The sequence below is a fragment of the Haliotis rubra genome, unplaced genomic scaffold (assembly GCF_003918875.1).
Source record: "Haliotis rubra isolate DU_JTF1 unplaced genomic scaffold, ASM391887v1 Scf14, whole genome shotgun sequence".
NCBI classification, from domain to species: Eukaryota; Metazoa; Mollusca; class Gastropoda; order Lepetellida; family Haliotidae; genus Haliotis; species Haliotis rubra.
The window spans coordinates 2,501,695-2,527,345 of NW_025765336.1; the positions used below are offsets into that span (position 1 = coordinate 2,501,695).

Consider the following 25,651-nt stretch of genomic DNA (forward strand, 5'->3'; position numbering starts at 1 on the left):
TGACGTCAGTTTCTGTATTTATTTAGACTAGGATCAGGTAGAAAATGCATAACAATTAGAACATAAGTATTTTCTTGTCACTTATATGCTTACATTATCTCCTGAATTTACAATGAACATTGAGCAGAGGATGCATGAGCATTAACTCAACAATGTAATCATGTAGTTTCAACATGGAATAACTGGGGCCAGTGGATCGATCCCGGATGTCCAAGGACATGTGGTGTTGGCGTGACACGAACTGCCACTCGAAGGAGGACCTGCAGCCAACAGCCAGGTCAACCCTTCTGTTCTGGTCCTACTGAGGAGTCCGAGGCTAGGACGTGCAACCTTCCTTTGTGTCAAGGTAAGCAATGTGATACTGTTTTTTGTTTTTCTAGTCCATGTCAGAATGTATAACCTTGCTCCAGAATACAAAAATAGTATTTCGTCCTTATAACAGTATATAATATATACTTACATGTTTATCGTGTCTCCTGAATTTACTAATCCAACATTTGTACATTTCGAATGCGAGCTGTTTATGCGATCATGCGAAGAGAGAATGTGTATTATCGCAAAGTATCTCCTTTACACATCTTATTGCCCTATCAAGATCAACGAGCAGAGGATGCATGACCATTAACTCAACAATGTAATTATGTAGTATCAACTTGGAATAACTGGGGCCAATGGATCGATCCCGGATGTCCAAGAACATGTGGTGTTGGTGTGACACGAACTGCCACTCGAAGGAGGACCTGCAACCAACAGCCAGGTCAACCCTTCTGTTCTGGTCCTAGCGATGAGTCCGAGGTTAGGGCGTGCATCCTTCCTTTGTGCCCTGGTAAGTCATGTGATATTTTTATTTCTTTTTCCAGTCCATGGCAGAATGTATAACCTTATTCCAGAATAATGAAAAGAGAAGTTCGTGCATATAACATTACATAACCTACCTACATACACGCGCTATGCAAGTGTATTTTTATTATACATGTAATTTATTATTATTTCATGATTATCAATGGACAACATATGTACGTTTCAAAAGTGACCATTTATGAGTTCATGCGAAGAGAGAATGTGTGTCTTATCACAAAGTATCTCCTTTGCACATTCTATTGCCCAATCAAGACCGCTGAGCAGGGAATGCATCAAAATTAACTCCACAATGTGATCATGTAGTTTCAACATGGAATAACTGGGGCCAATGGACTGATTCCGGATGTCCAAGAACATGTGGTGCTGGTGTGACACAAACTGCCTCTCGAAGGAGGACCTGCAACCAACAGCCAGGCCAACCGTTCTGTTCTGGTCCTAGCGATGAGTCCGAGGTTAGGGCGTGCAGCCTTCCTTTGTGTCCAGGTAATCACTGTGAAATGGACTTCTACTCAATGACTTAAACGACTAGTTCCTCCATACAACATTGCAAAACCTGCATGATTTGGCCATGAGGTAGACAGTCAGAATAAGCAAATGGTGCCGCATTTGTGGCATTATGTATGTTTAAAATTAAATATTCTCGTTATTTCAATTCATTGTTCGGTTTGTTTTTTTAAGTCTATTTTCTCATTACTGTGGTTATAATTTATTTCTCGTTATTTCAGTGATAACATGTCAAAATTTATCTCGTCACTTGATTATTTATTCATGCTCTAGAAGATGTTCTCAAAGTTTCAAGGTGTTAAAATACAATAAGACAAATTAGACTTGAAATCAACTTGACGGAAATATAATCGATGAAAAGGCCCGAATGTTTGCAAAATCATAACGCATAAATGAAGTAACGAGAACTTTGGATCTGTAAAAATGTATGTATGCTACCATAGTGGCTTCCATAGACAGGGACATCAAAATACTCGTATGCATTCTGTTGTATTGTAAAAGTATATCAAAGGCAAAATAACGAGAAATCTTCATCAGATGAGCCTGTGTTCATAATTATCATCTATCAGAAAATTATCACGAGTTAGATGTCGCAAAATTCACACATAATGTCAAATAAGGAATTCCTTGGATTCATTAGTAAATTCGTAATAAGCAAAAATGTCATCGAGTGGTTTTGGAATTACGAAATTGCTGATGCCAGAAATGCCTGTTCTATAGGATCTCTTACTGTTTATTAGATGCAATTGGGAAAGGTGTGTCAAAGAAAATACATTCATTATCCATACGTAACTTCAATACACGCAGCATATATAATCCGAATCCTTCCTATTGTTTAATCACTGCTTTCAAGCAATAACATAACATGCATTATTCATACGTAACTTCAATACATTCAAATTATGTAAACCTTGACGTAACTATTGTTTAATCACTGCTTTCAGTAAATGGGAACTGGGGTGAATGGACACAGTGGAGTGGACCTCCATGTTCTGTCACGTGCGGACCTACAGCCACACGCACCATCACCAGATCCAGGTCCTGTAACAACCCACCTCCCAACAATGGTGGTGCATTCTGTCCAGGCCAAGGCACAGTCAATAATGAATTATCGTGTGGACCTTCCATCTGTGGTGCGTACTTCAAGATATCAGAGTATACGTTCATGTTGTTGTGTTTAAAAAGGACGGTTCTATTTTCTTAACCCCCCTTGAAGACTATCTTGACGATGACATTTAACACCCAGCTATGAATTTAGGTGATACGAAATGAGAATATGACTGCGGTGTCGGTATTGTAACTGCCATTCAAGACATTATCATGAATATATGATGGGGGCGCGGTGGGCGAGCTGGGCGAGCTGGCTAAGGCGCCAGGCTAGTGATCCAGCGAGGTTGAGGTGTCGGGATCGAGCCAACCTGTGACCAAAAAACTTTGTGTGCAGACTCTTTCAGTGTTGTCACAACACCTAGTGTGGAGTACACAACCCTGTGCACTTAAACGAACCCACGCATCCGTTGGTATATGACCAGATGGTGGCCACATGAATACGTGCAAACACCTAGTTGCGGGTACAACAACGTGCAGTGAACTTGGACAAAGTACTGTGACTATGTGTCCCAATCCACCCAGCTGTTAATGGGTACCTCGTTGGGATGAGAAAGCCACAATAACTCGGTGCGCCTAGTTGCTGCAAGAGTTGTATATTCCTCAGGGAGTTGAGATTGATAATATGATGTGCCGTTGAGATTGACATGCAATGATCGAGGCGAAAATACCAGCGCCTTGAGCAAGCACTTGTTGCCTGGATATGTGCGCTATATAAATATCCTATAATAATAATATATACTTTTCAGAGAGAGAAATGCTAATGGTGGGCTGTGTTTATCTCAAATGAATACCCTTATTCTATCTTTATAAGATTATGCTTTATTGTTCTTATTGAGGTGACGAGTAATCTGATGTGTCGGAATTCTGGTGATTAGTACAGCGGAACAAACTCAGGGTTTCAAGCGTGAATTACAGTTTTGTCACATATTGTGAATTGACAATGGGTCATTTTCATATATTAATCGTTGCCTCCCCCTAAGAGAAGATGAGGGAAGCATATATATCTTTAAGGATACTTCCCCAATAGCTTCTACGATAATTCTGTTGCACCTAGATTAGTACAGAGCCTTCATGTCTCAACAATAGTATTATATGACAGACTCGGTGACTTCAACATGGAATAACTGGGGCCAGTGGATCGATCCCGGATGTCCAAGATCATGTGGTGCTGGTGATACACGAATTGCTATCCGAAGGAGGACCTGCAACCAGCAGCCAGGTCAACCGTTCTGTTCTGGCTCTAATGAGGTTTCCGAGATTAGGGTGTGCGAACTTCCTTTGTGCCCTGGTAAGCAACATGAAATTTCCCTAGAACAATATAAAAGAATCGTTCTTGTATATATAGTATATACGGTGCATCGTGGTCATAATGCCACCCTGGATATTATGCCATTTGCCAATGGTTTTTGGAACAAAAGCCATTTCCCCTGGTTATGATGCCATTTACACTATCTGCATGTAGTATACATACCTTAATTGGTTACTTGACATGACTCAAACCAATTGACCAAATGCTTTAAGTACTCATGTAATCCCAAATGGGATAACACATGTGACAATGCGCTCCCTACCTCCTACAACAAGTCACCTGCAGTCGGTAGACGCCGGTACACGTAGGGGTCATCCAGCCATTCAATCAGCCCAATCACCTTGTTGATTGCATAGGGCCTCTAACTGTCCTACCTGGTTATAATGCCACCCTGGATATAATGCCATTTTTGCTCCTGGATGAACGGGACATTATAACCAGGGTATACTGTATATACTATACCATTACACAACCTACAGGACTGGCCATTTCATAGATAGCTATACAAACCCGATGGTTCCATTTTGGGAGCATAAAATATGTTTCAGTCGGAAAGTGTACACCTTTGTGTGTACACCTTATATTTTCGTAATTTCGATTGTTCGCTGTTTATTTTTTATTTTTGCTTCGATTATTGAGTTTTACTGTTTCAAACTTTTTCGCGAATGATGTGAGTTATTCGTCAAAACTTCGACTTCGTTCTGGTAATTCCGATTGATTTCTCCTTTCAAGGCACTGTGAAAGATGGAAATGAGGCTTTGACTCTTATTACTTTGATTGTTTTCTCAATCTATTTTAAGTTTCTTTCAAAATCTCGCAATTTCATCTTTTGTTTGTTGATACGTCGATTAAGTTTATCTTGTGTTTATATCATTGCCTGAACATAAACATTTGAAATCTATCACAAAAGTATCACTACTTTGGTGTTTATTAGCAATGAGGTAGCAGAATTCACATATAATGTCACACAGTGTATTCCTTGGATACACACATAATTGATAAGTGGCAATAATTTAATTTAAATGATGGCACATATATGAGGCTATGATGTTAACTGAAAAACATGCCTGAACAAGCCATCGTCATTATCAGCTTTTGGCTTATCAACCTGAAGACATATCATTATTTTTGTACTGGATTTTAATGCTCTATAAATATCCGAACAAAGAGAGATATATTGTTAGGCCCAGCAAATGTACCACCAAAATCCCATCCCAAATATAAACCACAACCCTGAAAACTATCAAGGATTTTTATTATGTTCTATATATTATTTACAGTGTATTGAGAAAATAGTATGTGAAATCCTGGACTTCCTAATTGATAATATCTGCGTAGACTTCAGGGGTAAACCACTTAGACAAAAAGCAGGCATCCACATGGGCATCAGTTGTCCTCCCCTCCGGACCAGTTTTGGTATGCATATGAATCAGAATTCTACTCGGGTTTTCAAAATCAAAACAAGGTACATTGTATGATAAGTTTGAGCTTAACTTTAGGTATATCGATGATCTAACATCTTTCAAGAGCCATCTAATGGCCAGTTCTTTGTTCGAACTTACCAGAATGGGTTTGAGCTAAAGGAGACACGTGAGACAATGTCATATTTAGATCTATGGATAAAGATCTAGTGTGACATTACCCACAAGGGTGTATGACTAAAGTGGTGATTTCAACATTCGAACAGCATGTTTTGCCTTTATGTCGAGCAATATTCCAACAGACACAGCCTACCATCTGTACATTTGACAATCAGGTATTTTAGGTACAATCGAGCATGATCCTTTTACCAAAATTTGAAAGAGCGTCGTACTATTCTCGATCGGGTTAATCTTACAACATTCAAGGACTCTGTAATGCTTTCAGCAAATTGTATAGTAGGCGTATGGAGGAAATTGCAAAAGTAGACGCATCTGCAATAAATATGATGCATAATGCAATTGCCTAATTTGACTTGAGCCATACATTACTGAAATCGTTCTATTTGAATAACCTTTGCGTTTGGTCATGATGGGTTCCAACGGTGGGCAAGATACATTCGCCTTTCCAAGCAATAACATAACATGCATTATTCATACGTAACTTCAATACATTCAAAATATGTAAACCTTGACGTAACTATTGTTTAATTAACGCTTTCAGTAAACGGGAACTGGGGTGAATGGACACAGTGGAGTGGACCTCCATGTTCTGTCACATGCGGACCTACAGCCATTCGCACCATCACCAGATCCAGGCTCTGTAATAACCCACCTCCCAGCAATGGTGGTGCTTCCTGTCCAGGCCAAGGCACAGTAACCAATGAGCTCTCGTGTGGACCGTCAATTTGTGGTTCGTAAACTACGTATCTTTCCGTCATTGTATACTCATTGTTTTCCTTCATCTATTGTAAAACAGTATTGTTTTCCTGAATTAATGGTCCTTGCTTTTTATTGGAAGCAGGGTTTTTCTTGTAATGAACGTTTAAAGAAAGACACAAGTATTGTGGATACAGTTCTATATAGGCTTAGCATTGAAGTCGTATCTCCATGACCTAAATCACTAAGACAAAATATTTTCATTAAAACAGATTCCTAACGATTTTTTAACTATATTTATATACACAAATATGTTACATATATATTGATGATAAATTTATTGACATGTGATAAAGCAATAAAATATCGTATGTATGATACTAAATACCGTGATTGAAATAACATCTTACTTCACTTGAATAAAAATATCTTTAAGGTTTTAGGATAAGGTGTGAATATCATTAACACAATATACAATACATTGAACATTAGTCATTTCTTGTAAAGAAAAAAACACACGTTTATGTTATATCGAAGCTTGATAAAGTTTATGATGGCATAAACGTGTAGTCGGATACCCACAAAAAGTCTCTTCTCTTTATATCCCTTCAAGAACTTCTCAGCGACATGATGTGATAATTATTTGTTTTGATGATAACTGGTTCGCTGGCATCTATGTCAATCATGTGAGTCTAAACAACCAAGCTAATCATTCTGCATATGGATTCACACCACAATCAAATTGTTAAAACAGAACAATCATCATGGAATAACTGGGGCCAATGGATCGATCCCGGATGTCCAAGAACATGTGGTGTTGGTGTGACACGAACTGCCACTCGAAGGAGGACCTGCAACCAACAGCCAGGCCAACCGTTCTGTTCTGGTTTTACTGAGGAGTCCGAGGTTAGGGCGTGCAGCCTCCCTTTGTGCCCAGGTATGGCATGTGAAAAGATGTTTTGTGTTCTTCATGACAGACTGTAGAAACTTGTTCCAGAATAAGAAAGATAATAGTTCGTATAATATCACACAACCTATAAGATTTGACCATTAGGTAAATTGCTCCGACAGTCACAAGGTGCCACGTTGGTGGCATAGATATATTTTTTCAACTGGACGTTCCCATTATTTCAATTATTCATGTAATGTTTGCTCAAATATTTGAAGATCGTTTAATATCCACGATTATGTTTTCCCCAAATTGATTGTTTTCAAGTAATTTCAAGTATATCTAATACAGCTCATGTTTCATTTCTTTTCTCATCATTTTGTATAGTTTCTTGTTATTTCTTGTATTTTCTAAATATCTCGATTTATTTGTCGTTACTTCGATTGTTCTACAGAGATTCCGATTATTTGTTTCATATTTCAAGTAGATTATAAAACAAGCAGGACATTAGTATATGTTTTGGTTACTTCGATTATATTCTCAATCTTCGATATTCTCAATACTTCGATTATGATCTCAATCTTAAGATTATTTACACTTGAAACATGACCACAAACATGAATCTGGATGCATTATCTTCCCTTGCAGGCAGGGCTTGTTATGCTAATTTGGTGTCCGTGTCTGCCATTATTCAGATCAGGTTCAGCATATTAAACATAAGCATTTGACTAACATATTTATCGTATGTCCTGAATTTACTAATCCAACATTTGTACATGTATATGAACATTTTATCAGAACTCGTGAAGAGGAACATGTGTCTTATCACAAAGTATCTCCTTTGTACATCCTAATGCCATATCAAGAACAATTAGCTGGCAATTCATCAAAATTAACTCCACAATGTAATCATGTAGTTTCAACATGGAATAACTGGGGCCAATGGATCGATCCCGGATGTCCAAGGACATGTGGTGCTGGTGTGACACGAACTGCCACTCGAAGAAGGACCTGCAACCAGCAGCCAGGTCAACCCTTCTGTTCTGGTCCTACTGAGGAGTCCGAGGTTAGGGCATGCAGCCTTCCTTTGTGCCCAGGTAAGCAATGTGAAATGGATTTTTTCTACCCTACGACAGAATGTAGAAACCTATTTTCAGAATAATATAAAGAATAGTTCGTTCATGTAACATTACACAACCTACATGATTTGATCATTATGTAGAGTGTGATATAGTCAAATGGTGCCACTTTCGTTGCATAAATCTATTTGTCCAAGTGGAGTTCTCATTGTTTCAATTGTTCATTTAATTTTCTCTCAAATATTGGAAGGTTGTTGCATATATGTTCTCCTTAACGTGACTGTTTTCTAGTAATTTCAAGTACACTGCATATAGTTGATGTTTCAATCGTTTTTTCATCACTTTGGTTATTTTCTGGTTGTTTCATATATTTTGAAAAAATGGATATATTTTCCGTTGCTTCGATTGTTTTATAGTGATTCCGAATGATGTCTCCATATTACAAGAAGAATTTAAAAATATGCCATTCACATATTTTTCCGTTACTTCGAATATATTATCACCCGTGAGGATCCGAGTTAGAATTGATCTTCAGTAACCCTTGCTTGTCGTAAGAGGCGACTAACGGGATCGCGTGGTCAGGTTCGCTGACTTTGTTGACACATGTCATCGTATCCTAATTGCGTTAGATCAGTGCTCATGCTGTTGATCACTGGATTGTCTGGTCCAGATTTGATTATTTACAGATAGCCGTCATATAGCTTGAATACTGCGGAGTACGGTGTAAAACTAAACTCACTCACTCGAATATATTATCAATTTTACGATGACGTACACTTGAGACAGGACCCGAACATGCCCACAAAAATGAACCTGGATGGGTTATCTTCCCTTGCAGACAGGTATCCTTATGTTACTTTTGGCGTCAGTGTCTGTCTTTATTCAGATCAGGTTCGGATATATAATGCATACCAAATAGAACATAATCATTTTCTTGTCACTAAAACGTTTATTGTATTTCCTGAATTTACCAATCCAACATTTGTACATGTTGAATATGAACATTTTATCAAAACATGTGTGAAAGAGCATGTGTCTTATCACAAAGTATCTCTTTTGCACATCCTAATGCCATAGCAAGAACAATTAGCTGGCAATTCATCAAAATTAACTCCACAATGTAATCAATTAGTTTCAACATGGAATAACTGGGGCCAATGGATCGATCCCGGATGTCCAAGGACATGTGGTGTTGGTGTGACACGAACTGCCACTCGAAGGAGGACCTGCAACCAGCAGCCAGGTCAACCCTTCTGTTCTGGTCCTAGCGAGGACTCCGAGGTTAGGGCATGCAGCCTTCCTTTGTGCCCAGGTAAGCAATGTGAAATATCTTTCTATCTCACGGCAGAATGAATGTATAATTGAAAATACACTCTCGTCAATAGAAAATGACACAACCTAGAAGAATTGACCTTGAGATGTATTCCCATGACAGTGAAATTGTGATAGTTTGGTAGCATAAATATAGTTTCCAACCTGAAAGTCCTCCTTATTTCAATTATTCCTTCTTTTTTGTCGATGCATTTGATTTTTTTCTAAGAATTTTTATATGTTTTCTTAAATCTGATTGCTTTCTAATAATTTCAAATATTTTGAAAATATTGCGATTCGTTTTTCGTCACTATGATCAGTTTCTGATTATTTCATGTTTTTCTCAAGATTTCGAGTTACTTTAGTTACTTCGACTGTTTTACAGTCATTCCGATTGTTTTGCCCTTATTTCAAATGGATATTAGGAAATTATTACTTTGTGTCTCGATACGTTCATTATTTTTACACGCTTACTGTTCTCGAAGTTTCAAGGCTTTACCATAATATATATTCTTAAACTAGAACTCTTTTACTTGAAATGATGTGAAATAATCAAAATATGGTTGAATTAACGACATTTTTGCAAAACTTATATATTCCTTCATAGATATTGACACTGCAATGTGCAATAAATGGTTGTGTGCCAGTGCGCCAGAGACAAAATGACGAGAAATCTTGAAAACAAAATCCAACGGAAAATTATCATTATTTTAGTGTTCATGTGCGGTGAATTTATATTTAATGCCACACAATAAAATCCTTGAAGTCATTAATGAAATCGTAATTGTCTTTTCTATAAGGCTTCCTATACTCTGGTACTGTACACTCAATCTGCTGTAATTTGGAAATGTGACGCAGTAACAAAACATGCATTATGCATACGTAGCTTCAATACATTCAAAATATGTAAACCTTGATAAAACTACTGTTTAATTAACGATTTCAGTAAATGGGAACTGGGGTGAATGGACACAGTGGAGTGGACCTCCATGTTCTGTCACATGCGGACCTACAGCCATTCGCACCATCACCAGATCCAGGTCCTGTAATAACCCACCTCCCAGCAATGGTGGTGCTTCCTGTCCAGGCCAAGGCACAGTCAATAATGAGTTATCGTGTGGACCTTCCATCTGTGGTGCGTACTTCAAGATATATTTGTATCAATGTATACCTTCATATTACATTTTAGTTTAAAGCACGGTTCTGTTGTCTTAATTATGTTTGAGTGAGTGAGTGAGTTTACTTTTACGCCGCACTTAGCAATATTCCAGCTTTATGGCAGCGGTCTGTAAATAATCGAGTCTGGACCAGACAATCCAGTGATCAAGAGCATGAACATCGATCTACGCAATTAAGATACGGTGACATGTGTCAACCCAGTTAGCGCACCTGACCACCCGATCCCGTTAGTCGCCTCTTACGACAAGTATGGGTTACTGAAGATCAATTCTAACCCGGATCTTCACGGGTCTAATTCAGTTTGAGGACTATATTGATGTTGAGTTTTCTGTTCAAATGATTAGAATATGAATTTAGGTGATACGCAATGGGAATATGGCTGTGATGTCGGTCACAATCCAATCTTCATTCAAGAGACATGATCAAATATATTTAACTTCCTGTTGTATACGAATTGACAGTACTCTTTTGTGTCAGAATGAGTTCTGGTGGTTAGTGCAATGAATTTTAGTTTTGTCACGCCACGTGAATTGCCAAGTTCTCATTTTTCTATACAATGATTAACTCTACCTGATCACAAGATAAGAGAAGCATCTGTTTTAAGAATAATTCTCCAATAGCCTCCAAGAAATTGCTGTTGCCTTTAGAATAAATATAGTGTCTTCCTCATTCGACAATCTTCCTATGTGACAGATTCGGTGACTTCAACATGGAATAACTGGGGCCAATGGATCGATCCCGGATGTCCAAGGACATGTGGTGTTGGTGTGACACGAACTGCCACTCGAAGGAGGACCTGCAACCAGCAGCCAGGTCAACCGTTCTGTTCTGGTTCTAACGAGGTTTCCGAAGTTAGGGCGTGCGAGCTTCCATTGTGCCCAGGTAGGCAACATATATACCATTTCCTTTCTGTAATAGGATATTTAGCCTTGTCCCTTAGCAACATCAAATATTCGTTCTTGTACATATACCATTACACATCCAGCAGTACTTACCATTAGAGTGATAGCTAAGAAAGCCTGATGTTGGCACTTCAAGAGCATAAATTATTAATGAACATTACGTTCTCGTTATTTCACTATGAGTGGTGTGTATTTTTGAAATGTTGATATATTTTTGTAATTTAGATTGTTTCCTAGTAATTTAGTTATTTGAAAAACTTGATATGTGCCTTTTTCTCTCGGTGTTTAAAATATTTTCTTGCTTAAATATTCTTCGAAATGTAGAGTTATTTGTCGTTTCTTGGATTGTTTTCTAATTTTCCGACTAATTTCTCCTCATTTCAAGTTTATTGTAAAAACACGAATTTCTAATTCCATTCTTTCAAACGTTGGTATTTTCCTCTCTCGTTTTATACTTTCTTGAAATTTTAAATATTCTGGTACTTAAGATTATTTTCTCGAAGACTTAATCTAACGAGAAATTAATCGATAGTACCAGAAAACGACCAAAATTTCGTAATTTTAGGAAATCACTGGAAATATGTACAATTGAGGGAAGCAGCAAGAAAAAAAACATTGTTATTTTGAAATTTTTGATAAATACACGTATGCTACCAAAGTTGCAACCGTAAGGTTCCGTTAATAGAGATATTGAAATAGGTATTACAAAACCATGGGACAGTGGGTCAGAGACAAAGTGACAAGTTTTCATAAAGTGCAGCTGTATTCATATCATTTCCTGAACATAACAAGTGAAACATATCAGGAAACTGTCACGACTTTGATGGATATTGTTACTTACATTGTTATGTTTTCATTGCCTTTGTATTATTGTCTGAACATAAACATTTAGAATTTATCACATTATTATCACTACATCGGTGTTTAAGAGTAATGATGTTGCAGGCTTCACACATGATATCACACAATGTATTCCTTGGATTCCTAAGTGAATTCATAATTCCCAATTATTGAAATGGTTATATCAAACAATGAAACATATGAACATAGAGATTTTTTCTGGGTTACATCTTCTTTTTATTCTCGAGTACAACGTTTCAGGGCTTGTTCTGGCCCCATCATCAGGTAAAACTGATGATGATGATGATGGGGCCAGAACAAGCCCTGAAACGTTGTACTCGAGAATGAAAAGAAGATGTAACCCAGAAAAAATCTCTATGTTCATCAAATATCATCTTCTTAAATGCCAACCAAGCATCTAATGAAACATATATTAGGCCAGTATTTTAACTTAAGGTAATCTGTGGAAACCAGTCATCGGTATTATCACCCTTTGGCTTTACTCTAAAGCCTGAACCCATTCTCCTTTTCTACTGGCTTCCAAAACTTTAGAAAGCCCATGCAAAGAGAGAGATATTGTTGTACCCAGCAAATGTATCACCAAAATGACTGTCTGAAAGATAAATCACAACCCTTCAAGGAAAGACTCTCTCTATATTCACAGAAAGTATTTGAAACAAGCGGAATCAATGTCATGAGGATTCTAAGAAACTTGTGCTTGAATATTTGCAATCTCAGAAACGGACCGAGTTCAGTTCAGTATCAAAACATTTGATTTTCCAGTGTCATACAAGACTATCCCACAGGACAGACTTAAGGAAATACTTCATTCCTTTATTCATGGGGCTTTTATTAATAACCGTGATGAGCATAGATAGGGTGACTTATCCAACTTCAGAGGATAGTGACATTTTGTCAAGAATGAAAGTAATGCCATCTGCAAATTACTGAGAAAACAAAATGTGAAATGCCTCATTCATAAAATCTTCGTAAAGTTTGACAGTAAATGTTTGTCGATCAAGGTTACAACATTCAAGGCAAGGTTAAAGCTTTCAAAAAGTTGTATGGTACACATATGAAGGAAATTCAAATGTTGACACATCGTTGACAAAATTATGTCCAGTGCAGTTCCCTATTTCTACTTGCACCGTACTTTTCCGAATCTTATGTGAAGATGTGACTTGCCTTTGTTATTTCGTGAACACCCTATATATTTTTGTCAGTGATTGAAAACACATGCTCACGATATAGTCAGAATTGTACAGTCGAGAGATGTATAATTGTGTCGCTATTATTTGGAAATAGAAATGCTTATGCATGAAATGTCAGTTCTTTTAAGATTTCATGCACTCTCTTTAAATCTGATGTTTTGGGGAATGGTGCTTCCATAACTTTACATGTATTGTTGATACCTAGCTTAAATACCCACAAAATATATTATATCGTGACTTACCTATTGCTTAATTACAACTTTCAGTTAATGGAAACTGGGGTCAATGGACACAGTGGAGTGCGCCTCAATGCTCTGCCACATGCGGACCTACAGCCATAACGACCATCACCAGGTCCAGGCTCTGTAATAACCCACCTCCCAGTAATGGTGGCGCATCATGTTCGGGCCTTGGCAGAGTGACCAATGAATTTTCGTGTGGACCCTCCATATGTGGTAGGTACTTCAAAAGTTTTTACATCAATGCATACTCATTTGTTTCTTTCCTTTTCTGTAGTTTTTTTTCTTTATTGACGTGTAAATGCCTATATATTATTTAAGAAGCGATATCTTTGATATAAGGAACACAAAGTATTATGGATATAGCTGCTTACACGTTAAGCAATAAGATACTTACAATTACATCCATGGAATCAATGGAACAAAATATACAGATTCTTAATGGTTTCTGAACCTAGATAAAACATACAGACATATTAGAATTCTCTAGTTATTTAAATATGTAAGACTGATAGGAAACTTGAGAAATAGCAATCGACCTTACTACAGAATTTCATTCCATTAGAACTTCACATTTCAGAGTACGTTAACACAGTATACAACCTATAAAACAAATTCCTACAGATGAAAATATGTTAGAAATGTAAGGATGATACATTTATTGATTTTTGCTAATAAAATATTGCATTTATCTAAGTAATAATTTTGCTTTGAATGAAACGTTGTTTATATCTGTACAAATGGTGAATGTCAGTACTACAGTAAACTATACATTACTTCTTGTAACAAATCCATGTTTATGTCATGTCTAATCTTGAAAAAAATTGACATTTCAACTCGTGGATGAATTTAACGACGACCAAAGCCAACTCTTGAGTACAATACCACGTTACTTCACTCGAATGAAAAGTTACTTGTATCAGAACTTGAAATTTCATGGTAAGCGCGTCAATTTCGTCAACACAGTATGTAAAAAAAGCATGCTTATGTAATACCGAAACTTGATAAAGTTATTTATACTCCTTGAATAACCTTTGAATGACATGATTATCATTTGCGGGGACTGTATATTGTTGACTGGCACCTATATAAAACAGTACAATCAACCTGGAACAACTGGGGCCAATGGATCGATCCCGGATGTTCAAGAACATGTGGTGCTGGTGTGACACGAACTGCCACTCGAAGTAGGACCTGCAACCAGCAGCCAGGTCAACCCTTCTGTTCTGGTTCTACCGAGGACTCCGAGGTTAGGACGTGCAACCTTCCTTTGTGCGCAGGTAACCAATGTGAAATGAATTTCTTTTGTTCTTCATTATGTTTTTCTGCTTAAAAACAGAATGAGTGAACGTGCCTTAGATTGCAGATTAAGTCTTGGAGATGTAACATGAAAGTAAAAATTTTGTAAGCGGAGTTAGGACGTGCAGTCTTTCTTTCAGCCCAGGCAGGGAATACGTGCTCTGTGTTTCGACACAGTGACAGAATATGTAATCTCTTATGCAAAAAAAAATAGAGCTCACATAGAATAACAATAATAATATACTCAACAATAAACGTTAAGGACCACCCCAATTTTCAATATTAAAGTATTTAATAGTTCATATTATGTTCCATACAATGCTTAAATATTGAATATTGGGGTGGTCCTTTTTTGTTGCGTATAATGAAAACGAGGACCATGATGTGGATATAGAAGCTGACATATACATGAAATAGCCAATGTAAGTGAAAGTATATGTTGTAAGTGTTACACAGAAACAGAACAAGGATAAGCCGTCATCGATGTCACCTTTGTTAAAGATCTCGCAAAATGACCTGAAATCTATTTAATGAATGATCACGCCTAAACAAGATTTCCAAACTTTCTCCGTTGTTGAAGATGTATCAAATACATGCCACGTATCCTGTATCTTGTATCAAGTATCAAATACGTGTATGTCACAAAGTTCATTGATGGAATTCGTACGTGACAGAAACAGACTCTTTTCAGGAGAGGTTTGCAATGGAATTAACCATTGCTGATGCCGGCAATTTTCGTTGTGATCACAATGTGACCTTCAATTTCCGCCTACTACAATCTGTTTGAATCTTACATAAAGGGAAAATACATACTATAGATGTAAGGATATATATCCCACTGAAATGTATCTTTAATAATAGTAAGATGTTAACCTCGGTTAACCTGAATTTCCTTTATTTTCTTTTGTTTCAGTAAACGGGAACTGGGGCGAGTGGTCACAGTGGAGTGGTCTCCCCTGTTCTGTCACGTGTGGTCCAACAGCCAGACGCAACATCTCGAGATCCAGGTCTTGTAATAACCCACCTCCCAGCAGTGGTGGAGTGTTCTGTTCTGGTCAAGGCTCAATGACTGAAAGCATATCCTGTGGACCGTCATTTTGTGGTATTAAAACCATTTCTTTCTGATTTTATGTTTCTGTTGCACGTGTAATAGGATATAAGAATATACATAATTTTACTCTCTTCTATTCTCTTCTATTCTACTGCTGGCTGTTGATCGTGTTTGAATCGATGGAGACGAATGGATAAATTAATATATACTGTCTTTAGCAGGTATCAAAGTTAATCATAGAAAAATGGTAAACGTGACTTAATGCATAAAATTTCATGAAATTCAAAAGGGTAATTCATGCCTTGCCTTTTAATGTGTTTTAACGGGTGACACCAGTGAGGAAGGGTAGACATATTTTTTTGCAACTGGTTGGTAATATAGTTCATAGGCATATGCATGTGTTCATAAACTGGAATAGTACAATGGTATCAGAGATATCTTACTACTATGGAACATGATTTTGTGGCTGTTATGTTTTTTAAGAACAAAACTACGAGGACCGGCACCAGGCCTTTACGAGTCGGATTGTCTGTCTGTCTGTTGTCTGTCTGTCTGATTGTCTTTCTGTTGTCTGATTGTCCCTCTGTCTGTCGGATTGTCTGTCTGTCTCACTGACTGACTGACTGACTGACTGTCTGTGTGGGTGGGTGTTATTACCACGAGTAGGTTTACCGACGATTCTACCTGTTTTATTAATTATTTATGTTTCAGCAAATGTTACAATCAATGGCGGCTACAGTCAGTGGAGCACGTGGAGCACTGGTCAGTGTTCAGTGCCATGTGGAGACGGGGTGAAGACCGACACACGGACACGCTCGTGTACTGAACCTACACCGCAGAACGGGGGTCTGCCTTGTTCAGGACCGTCCGCTGAGAACCGAACAGCACCATGCAATGTGGCTTGTCAAGGTGGGTAAATAGTGGAGTACAGTGACAGGGATAGGTACATGTGGGTAAATAGAAGGTTTCAGTGACATGTGGGTAAATAGAAGGTTTCAATGACATGTTAAGGTGGGTAAATAGTGGAGTACGGTGTCAGGGATAGGTACATGTGGGTAAATAGAAGGTTTCAATGACATGACAATGTGGGTAAATACACCAGTACAGTGCCATGGATAGGTACATGTGGGTGAACATAAGCCGTTTCAGTGACTTGTCAAGGTGGGTAAATACATCAGTACAGTGGCAGGGAAAGGTACGTGTGCGAAAATGGACGAGTACAGTGTCAGGGATAGGTACATGTGGGGAAATAGAATAGTACAGTGTCAGGGATAGGTACATGTGGGGAAATAGACGAGTACTGTGTCAGGGATAGGTACATGTGGGGAAATAGACGAGTACTGTGTCAGGGATAGGTACATGTGGGGAAATAGACGAGTACAGTGTCAGGGATAGGTACATGTGGGGAAATAGACGAGTACAGTGTCAGGGATAGGTACATGTGGGGAAATAGACGAGTACAGTGGAAGGGATAGGTTAATGTGGGGAAATAGACGAGTACAGTGTCAGGGATAGGTACATGTGGGGAAATAGACGAGTACTGTGTCAGGGATAGGTACATGTGGGGAAATAGACGAGTACAGTGTCAGGGATAGGTACATGTGGGGAAATAGACGAGTACTGTGTCAGGGATAGGTACATGTGGGGAAATAGACGAGTACAGTGTGTCAGGGATAGGTACATGTGGGGAAATAGACGAGTACAGTGTCAGGGATAGGTACGTGTGGGGAAATAGACGAGTACAGTGTCAGGGATAGGTACATGTGGGGAAATAGACGAGTACAGTGTCAGGGATAGGTACATGTGGGGAAATAGACGAGTACAGTGTCAGGGATAGGTACGTGTGGGGAAATAGACGAGTACAGTGTCAGGGATAGGTACATGTGGGGAAATAGACGAGTACAGTGTCAGGGATAGGTACATGTGGGGAAATAGACGAGTACTGTGTCAGGGATAGGTACATGTGGGGAAATAGACGAGTACTGTACTGTGGTCATGGGATAGGGTACATGTGGGGAAATAGACGAGACTACTGTGTCAGGGATAGGTACATGTGGGGAAATAGACGAGTACTGTGTCAGGGATAGGTACATGTGGGGAAATAGACGACTACAGTGTCAGGGATAGGTACATGTGGGGAAATAGACGAGTACAGTGTCAGGGATAGGTACATGTGGGGAAATAGACGACTACAGTGTCAGGGATAGGTACATGTGGGGAAATAGACGAGTACTGTGTCAGGGATAGGTACATGTGGGGAAATAGACGAGTACAGTGTCAGGGATAGGTACATGTGGGGGAAATAGACGAGTACTGTGTCAGGGATAGGTACATGTGGGGAAAATAGACGACTACAGTGTCAGGGGATAGGTACATGTGAGGAAATAGACGAGTACAGTGTCAGGGATAGGTACATGTGGGAAAATAGACGAGTACAGTGTCAGGGATAGGTAAATGTGGGAAAATAGACGAGTACAGTGTCAGGGATAGGTACATGTGGGGAAATAGACGACTACAGTGTCAGGGATAGGTACATGTGAGGAAATAGACGAGTACAGTGTCAGGGATAGGTACATGTGGGGAAATAGACGAGTACAGTGGAAGGGATAGGTTCATGTGGGGAAATAGACGAGTACAGTGTCAGGGATAGGTACGTGTGGGGAAATAGACTAGTACAGAGGCTGGGATAGGTACGTGTGGGGAAATAGACGAGTACAGTGTCAGGGATAGGTACATGTGGGGAAATAGACGAGTACTGTGTCAGGGATAGGTACATGTGGGGAAATAGACGAGTACTGTGTCAGGGATAGGTACATGTGGGGAAATAGACGACTACAGTGTCAGGGATAGGTACGTGTGGGGAAATAGACGAGTACTGTGTCAGGGATAGGTACATGTGGGGAAATAGACGACTACAGTGTCAGGGATAGACTACAGTGTCAGGGGATAGGTACATGTGGGGAAATAGACGAGAGTACAGTGTCAGGGGATAGGTACGTGTGGGGAAATAGAATAGTACTGTCAGGGGATGGTACATGGGGGAAATAGACGACTACAGTGTGGGATGGGGGGAAATAGACGACTACAGTGTCAGGGATAGGTACATGTGGGGAAATAGACGACTACAGTGTCAGGGATAGGTACATGGGGAAATAGACATACTGTGTCAGGGATAATAAATAGACGACTACAGTGTCAGGGATAGGTACATGTGGGAAATAGACGAGTACTAGACGACATGTGGGAAATAGACTACAGTGTCAGGGATAGGTACATGTGGGGAAATAGACGACTACAGTGTCAGGGATAGGTACATGTGGGGAAATAGACGAGTACAGTGTCAGGGATAGGTACATGTGGGAAAATAGACGAGTACAGTGTCAGGGATAGGTACATGTGGGGAAATAGACGAGTACTGTGTCAGGGATAGGTACATGTGGGGAAATAGACGAGTACAGTGTCAGGGATAGGTACATGTGGGGAAATAGACGACTACAGTGTCAGGGATAGGTACATGTGGGGAAATAGACGAGTACAGTGTCAGGGATAGGTACATGTGGGGAAATAGACGACTACAGTGTCAGGGATAGGTACATGTGGGGAAATAGACGAGTACAGTGTCAGGGATAGGTACATGTGGGGAAATAGACGAGTACTGTGTCAGGGATAGGTACATGTGGGGAAATAGACGACTACAGTGTCAGGGATAGGTACATGTGGGGAAATAGACTAGTACAGAGGCAGGAATAGGTACATGTGGGAAAATAGACGAGTACTGTGTCAGGGATAGGTAAATGTGGGAAAATAGACGAGTACTGTGTCAGGGATAGGTACATGTGGGGAAATAGACGAGTACAGTGTCAGGGATAGGTACATGTGGGGAAATAGACGAGTACAGTGTCAGGGATAGGTACATGGGGAAATAGACGAGTACAGTGTCGGGGATAGGTATAGACGAGTACAGTGTCAGGGATAGGTACATGTGGGGAAATAGACGAGAGTACAGTGTCAGGGATAGGTACATGTGGGGAAATAGACGAGTACAGTGTCAGGGATAGGTACATGTGGGAAATAGACGACTACAGTGTCAGGGATAGGTACATGTGGGGAAATAGACGAGTACAGTGTCAGGGATAGGTACATGTGGGGAAATAGACGAGTACTGTGTCAGGGATAGGTTACATGTGGGGAAATAGACGACTACAGTGTCAGGGATAGGTACGTGTGGGGAAATAGACTAGTACAGAGGCAGGGATAGGTACATGTGGGGAAATAGACGGAGTACAGTGTCAGGGATAGGTACATGTGGGAAAATAGACGAGTACTGTGTCAGGGATAGGTATAATGTGGGGAAAATAGACGATACTGTGTCAGGGATAGGTACATAGACGAAATAGACTACAGTGTCAGGGATAGAGTACATGGGGAAATAGACGACTACAAGTGTCAGGGATACGGTGTGGGAGGATAGGTACATGTGGGGGAAAATAGACTGAGTACAGTGTCAGGGATGATAGGTACATGTGGGGAAATAGACGAGTACAGTGTCAGGGATAGGTACATGTGGGGAAAATAGACGAGTACAGTGTCAGGGATAGTACATGTGGGAAATAGACAGAGTACAGTGTGGTACAGGGGATAGGTACATGGAGACGACTACAGTGTGTCAGGGATAGGTACATGTGGGGAAATAGACGGTGTCAGTACTACAGTGTCAGGGATAGGTACATGTGGGAAAATAGACGAGTACAGTGTCAGGGATAGGTACATGTGGGGAAATAGACGACTACAGTGTCAGGGATAGGTACATGTGGGGAAATAGACGACTACAGTGTCAGGGATAGGTACATGTGGGAAAATAGACGAGTACTGTGTCAGGGATAGGTAAATGTGGGAAAATAGACGACTACAGTGTCAGGGATAGGTACATGTGGGGAAATAGACTAGTACAGAGGCAGGAATAGGTACATGTGGGAAAATAGACGAGTACTGTGTCAGGGATAGGTAAATGTGGGAAAATAGACGAGTCCTGTGTCAGGGATAGGTACATGTGGGGAAATAGACAGTGAAGGATGTAAGGGGGAAAATAGGCAGAACCGTGTAAGGGATAGGGGGGAAATAGACGAGTACAGTGTCAGGGGATAGGTACATGTGGGGAAATAGACGAGTGTCAGGGACAAATAGACGAGTACAGTGTGAATATCAATGTGAGATGTTACTATCGATAATTATCCCCCGTCCGTCCGTGCACATTTGTCTTTTCCGGAGTAGAACTCTAAAACCGTTCAATATTTCTTCACCAAACTTGGCACATACATGGATCTGGTGGTGTACTGGTACCTTTTGGTAGTTTTGAAATTCTGAATAAAATATTTTTGGCGTTTCCATGGCAACAATTTCGACTTAGACTGAAACTAGTGGTAGTGCTCTTTGCCGGAGCAGAACTCTAAAACCGTTCACTATTTCTTCACCAAACTTGGCACATAGATAGATCTGGTGGTGTACTGGTGCCTTTTGGTAGTTTTGGAATTCTGAATAAAATATTGTTGGCGTTTCCATGGCAACAAGTTCGACTTAGCCTGAAATTGGTGATAGTGCTCCTTTCTGGAGCAGAACTTTAAAAACTTTTCAATACACTCCTTCCACTTTTCTATACACACACCTAAATATTTGACATAATCCTAACTCGTAGACATAATCATGAAGAGTATTTTGCCATTGCGGGGGATATTGACTTCTTGTTATTCTGTCTATTTGTTAACATCTTAAGTTGGATATGGAGCTTATCAGGAAATGGAGGCATAGGATTAAAGGTTAACTGTAAATCCCCTGTTTCTAGTGTCTCAATGGAGCAGCTGGACTGGACCTCTTTGCCCGGCTACCTGTGGTCGCCACGTCAGAGTCGTTCAGGAACGTTCTAGAACGTGCACTGTTCTGAATCCCAGTGGTAGCGACAACACATGTGGAATTTCCCGCCTCGAGAGAAGGAACTTCACCTGCATCGACGTGTTGTGTCCAGGTAACCCTGTCATATTTCTTGTATTAATCTTTCATGTCCATCCACACCAACACCCAGCAATGTCCATACACACCAACACCCAGCAATGTCCATACACACCAACACCCAGCAACGTCCATACACACCAACACCCAGCAATGTCCATCCACGACCTTTAACGTCCATACACAGCAACACCCATTAACGTCCATTCACAACGAACATCCTTCAATGTGCAATGTCCATACAACACCCAGCAAATGTCCATACACACCAACACCCAGCAATGTCCATACACACCAACACCCAGCAATGTCCATACACACCAACACCCAGCAATGTCCATACACACCACAACACCCAGCAATGTCCATACACACCAACACCCAGCAATGTCCATACACACCAACACCCAGCAATGTCCATACACACCAACACCCAGCAATGTCCATACACACCAACACCCAGCAACACCCAGCAATGTCCATACACACCAACACCCAGCAATGTCCATACACACCAACACCCAGCAATGTCCATACACACCAACACCCAGCAATGTCCATACACACCAACACCCAGCAATGTCCATACACACCAACACCCAGCAATGTCCAATGTCCATACACACCAACACCCAGCAATGTCCATACACACCAACACCCAGCAATGTCCATACACACAACACACTCAGCAATGTCCATACACACCAACAACGCAGCAATGTCCATACACACCAACACCCAGCAATGTCCATACACACCAACACCCAGCAATGTCCATACACACCAACACCCAGCAATGTCCATACACACCAACACCAACCAGCAATGTCCATACAGCAATGTCAATGTCAATACCACACCAACACCCAGCAATGTCCATACACACCAACACCCAGCAATGTCCATACACACAACACCCAGCAATGTCCATACACACCAACACTCCAGCAATGTCCATACACACAACACAGCAATGTCCATACACACCAACACGCAGCAATGTCCATACACACCAACACCCAGCAATGTCCATACACAACACCCAGCAATGTCCATACACACCAACACCCAGCAATGTCCATACACACCAACACCCAGCAATGTCCATACACACAACGCCAGCAATGTCCACCAACACCAGCAATGTCCAAACACCCAATGTCACCAGCACCCAGCAATGTCCATACACACCAACAACACCCAGCAATGTCCATACACACCAACACCCAGCAATGTCCATACACACCAACACCCAGCAATGTCCATACACACCAACACCCAGCAATGTCCATACACACCAACACCCAGCAATGTCCATACACACCAACACCCAGCAATGTCCATACACACCAACACCCAGCAATGTCCATACACACCAATGTCCATACACACCAACCAGCAATGCAATGTCCATACACACCAACACCCAGCAATGTCCATATACACACACCAACCATACACCAACACCCAGCAATGTCCATACACACCAACACCCAGCAATGTCCATACACACCAACACCCAGCAATGTCCATACACAGCAACACCCAGCAATGTCCATACACACCAACACCCAGCAATGTCCATACACACCAACACCCAGCAATGTCCATACACACCAACACCCAGCAATGTCCATACACACCAACACCCAGCAATGTCCATACACACCAACACCCAGCAACGCCCAGCAATGTCCATACACACGCAACACCCAGCAATGTCCATACACACCAACGCAACACCAGCAATGTCCATACACACCAACACAGCAATGTCCATACACACCAACACCCAGCAATGTCCATACACACCAACACCCAGCAATGTCCATACACACCAACACCCAGCAATGTCCATACACACCAACACCCAGCAATGTCCATACACACCAACACCCAGCAATGTCCATACACACCAACACCCAGCAATGTCCATACACACCAACACCCAGCAATGTCCATACACACCAACACCCAGCAATGTCCATACACACCAACACCCAGCAATGTCCATACACACCAACACCCAGCAATGTCCATACACACCAACACCTTCAATGTCCAGCAATGTCCATACATGTCCAACACCCAGCAATGTCCATACATACACACCAACACCCAGCAATGTCCATACACACCAACACCCAGCAATGTCCATACACACCAACACCCAGCAATGTCCATACACACCAACACCCAGCAATGTCCATACACACCAACACCCAGCAATGTCCATACACACCAACACCCAGCAATGTCCATGTCCATACACAAAACACCCAGCAATGTCCATACACACCAACACACCCAGCAATGTCCATACACACCAACACCCAGCAATGTCCATACACACCAACACCCAATGTCCATACAACCCCAGCAATGTCAATGTACATACGCCAACACCCAGCAATGTCCATACACACCAACACCCAGCAATGTCCATACACACCAACACCCAGCAATGTCCATACACCAACACCAGCAATGTCACCCAGCAATGTCCATACACACCAACACCAGCAATGTCTATACACACCAACACCCAGCAATGTCCATACACACCAACACCCAGCAATGTCCATACACACCAACACCCAGCAATGTCCATACACACCAACACCCAGCAATAATGTCCATACACACACCCAGCAATGTCCATACACCAACAGCAATGTCCATACACACCAACACCCAGCAATGTCCATACACACCACACCCAGCAATGTCCATACACACCAACACCCAGCAATGTCCATACACACCAACACCCAGCAAACGCAAATGTCCATACACACCAACACCCAGCAATGTCCAGCAATGTCCATACAACACCAGTGTCCATACACACACCAACACCCAGTAATGTCCATACACACAAGCACCCAGCAATGTCCATACACACCAACACCCAGCAATGTCCATACACACCAACACCCAGCAATGTCCATACACACCAACACCCAGCAACACCCCAATGTCCATACACACCAACACCCAGCAATGTCCATACACACCAACACCCAGCAATGTCCATACACACCAACACCCAGCAATGTCCATACACACCAACACCCAGCAATGTCCATACACACCAACACCCAGCAATGTCCATACACACCAACACCCAGCAATGTCCATACACACCAACACCCAGCAATGCCCATACACACCAACACCCAGCAATGCCCATACACACCAACACCCAGCAATGTCCATACACACCAACACCCAGCAATGTCCATACACACCAACACCCAGCAATGCCCATACACACCAACACCCAGCAATGTCCATACACACCAACACCCAGCAATGTCCATACACACCAACACCCAGCAATGTCCATACACACCAACACCCAGCAACACCCAGCAATGTCCATACACACCAACACCCAGCAATGTCCATACACACCAACACCCAGCAATGTCCATACACACCAACACCCAGCATTGTCCATACTCACCAACACCCAGCAATGTCCATAAACACCAACACCCAGCAACACCCAGCAATGTCCATAGACACCAACACCCAGCAATGTCTATACACACCAAAATCCTT

The 25,651-nt window shown here is 40.9% G+C and overlaps 1 protein-coding gene across 17 annotated transcripts in view; it reads left to right on the plus strand.

The window, feature by feature from the left end:
- The window catches only part of LOC124268726 (SCO-spondin-like), a 52,571-nt gene that overhangs the window by 15,271 nt on the left and 11,649 nt on the right, over positions 1-25,651 (plus strand). For 2 of the 17 annotated variants that reach the window (XM_046703735.1, XM_046703736.1), the window contains 15 exons: positions 167-346; positions 647-826; positions 2,310-2,498; positions 3,575-3,763; positions 5,927-6,115; positions 6,836-7,018; positions 7,888-8,067; positions 9,182-9,361; positions 10,307-10,495; positions 11,233-11,421; positions 13,759-13,947; positions 14,829-15,011; positions 15,944-16,132; positions 16,793-16,990; positions 21,921-22,100. In XM_046703735.1, coding sequence (XP_046559691.1) covers positions 167-346; positions 647-826; positions 2,310-2,498; positions 3,575-3,763; positions 5,927-6,115; positions 6,836-7,018; positions 7,888-8,067; positions 9,182-9,361; positions 10,307-10,495; positions 11,233-11,421; positions 13,759-13,947; positions 14,829-15,011; positions 15,944-16,132; positions 16,793-16,990; positions 21,921-22,100 — 2,787 coding nt within the window. The remainder of the gene's footprint in view (positions 1-166; positions 347-646; positions 827-2,309; positions 2,499-3,574; positions 3,764-5,926; positions 6,116-6,835; positions 7,019-7,887; positions 8,068-9,181; positions 9,362-10,306; positions 10,496-11,232; positions 11,422-13,758; positions 13,948-14,828; positions 15,012-15,943; positions 16,133-16,792; positions 16,991-21,920; positions 22,101-25,651) is intronic. The other 15 variants (XM_046703739.1, XM_046703740.1, XM_046703738.1 and 12 more) reach the window with 15 other exon arrangements.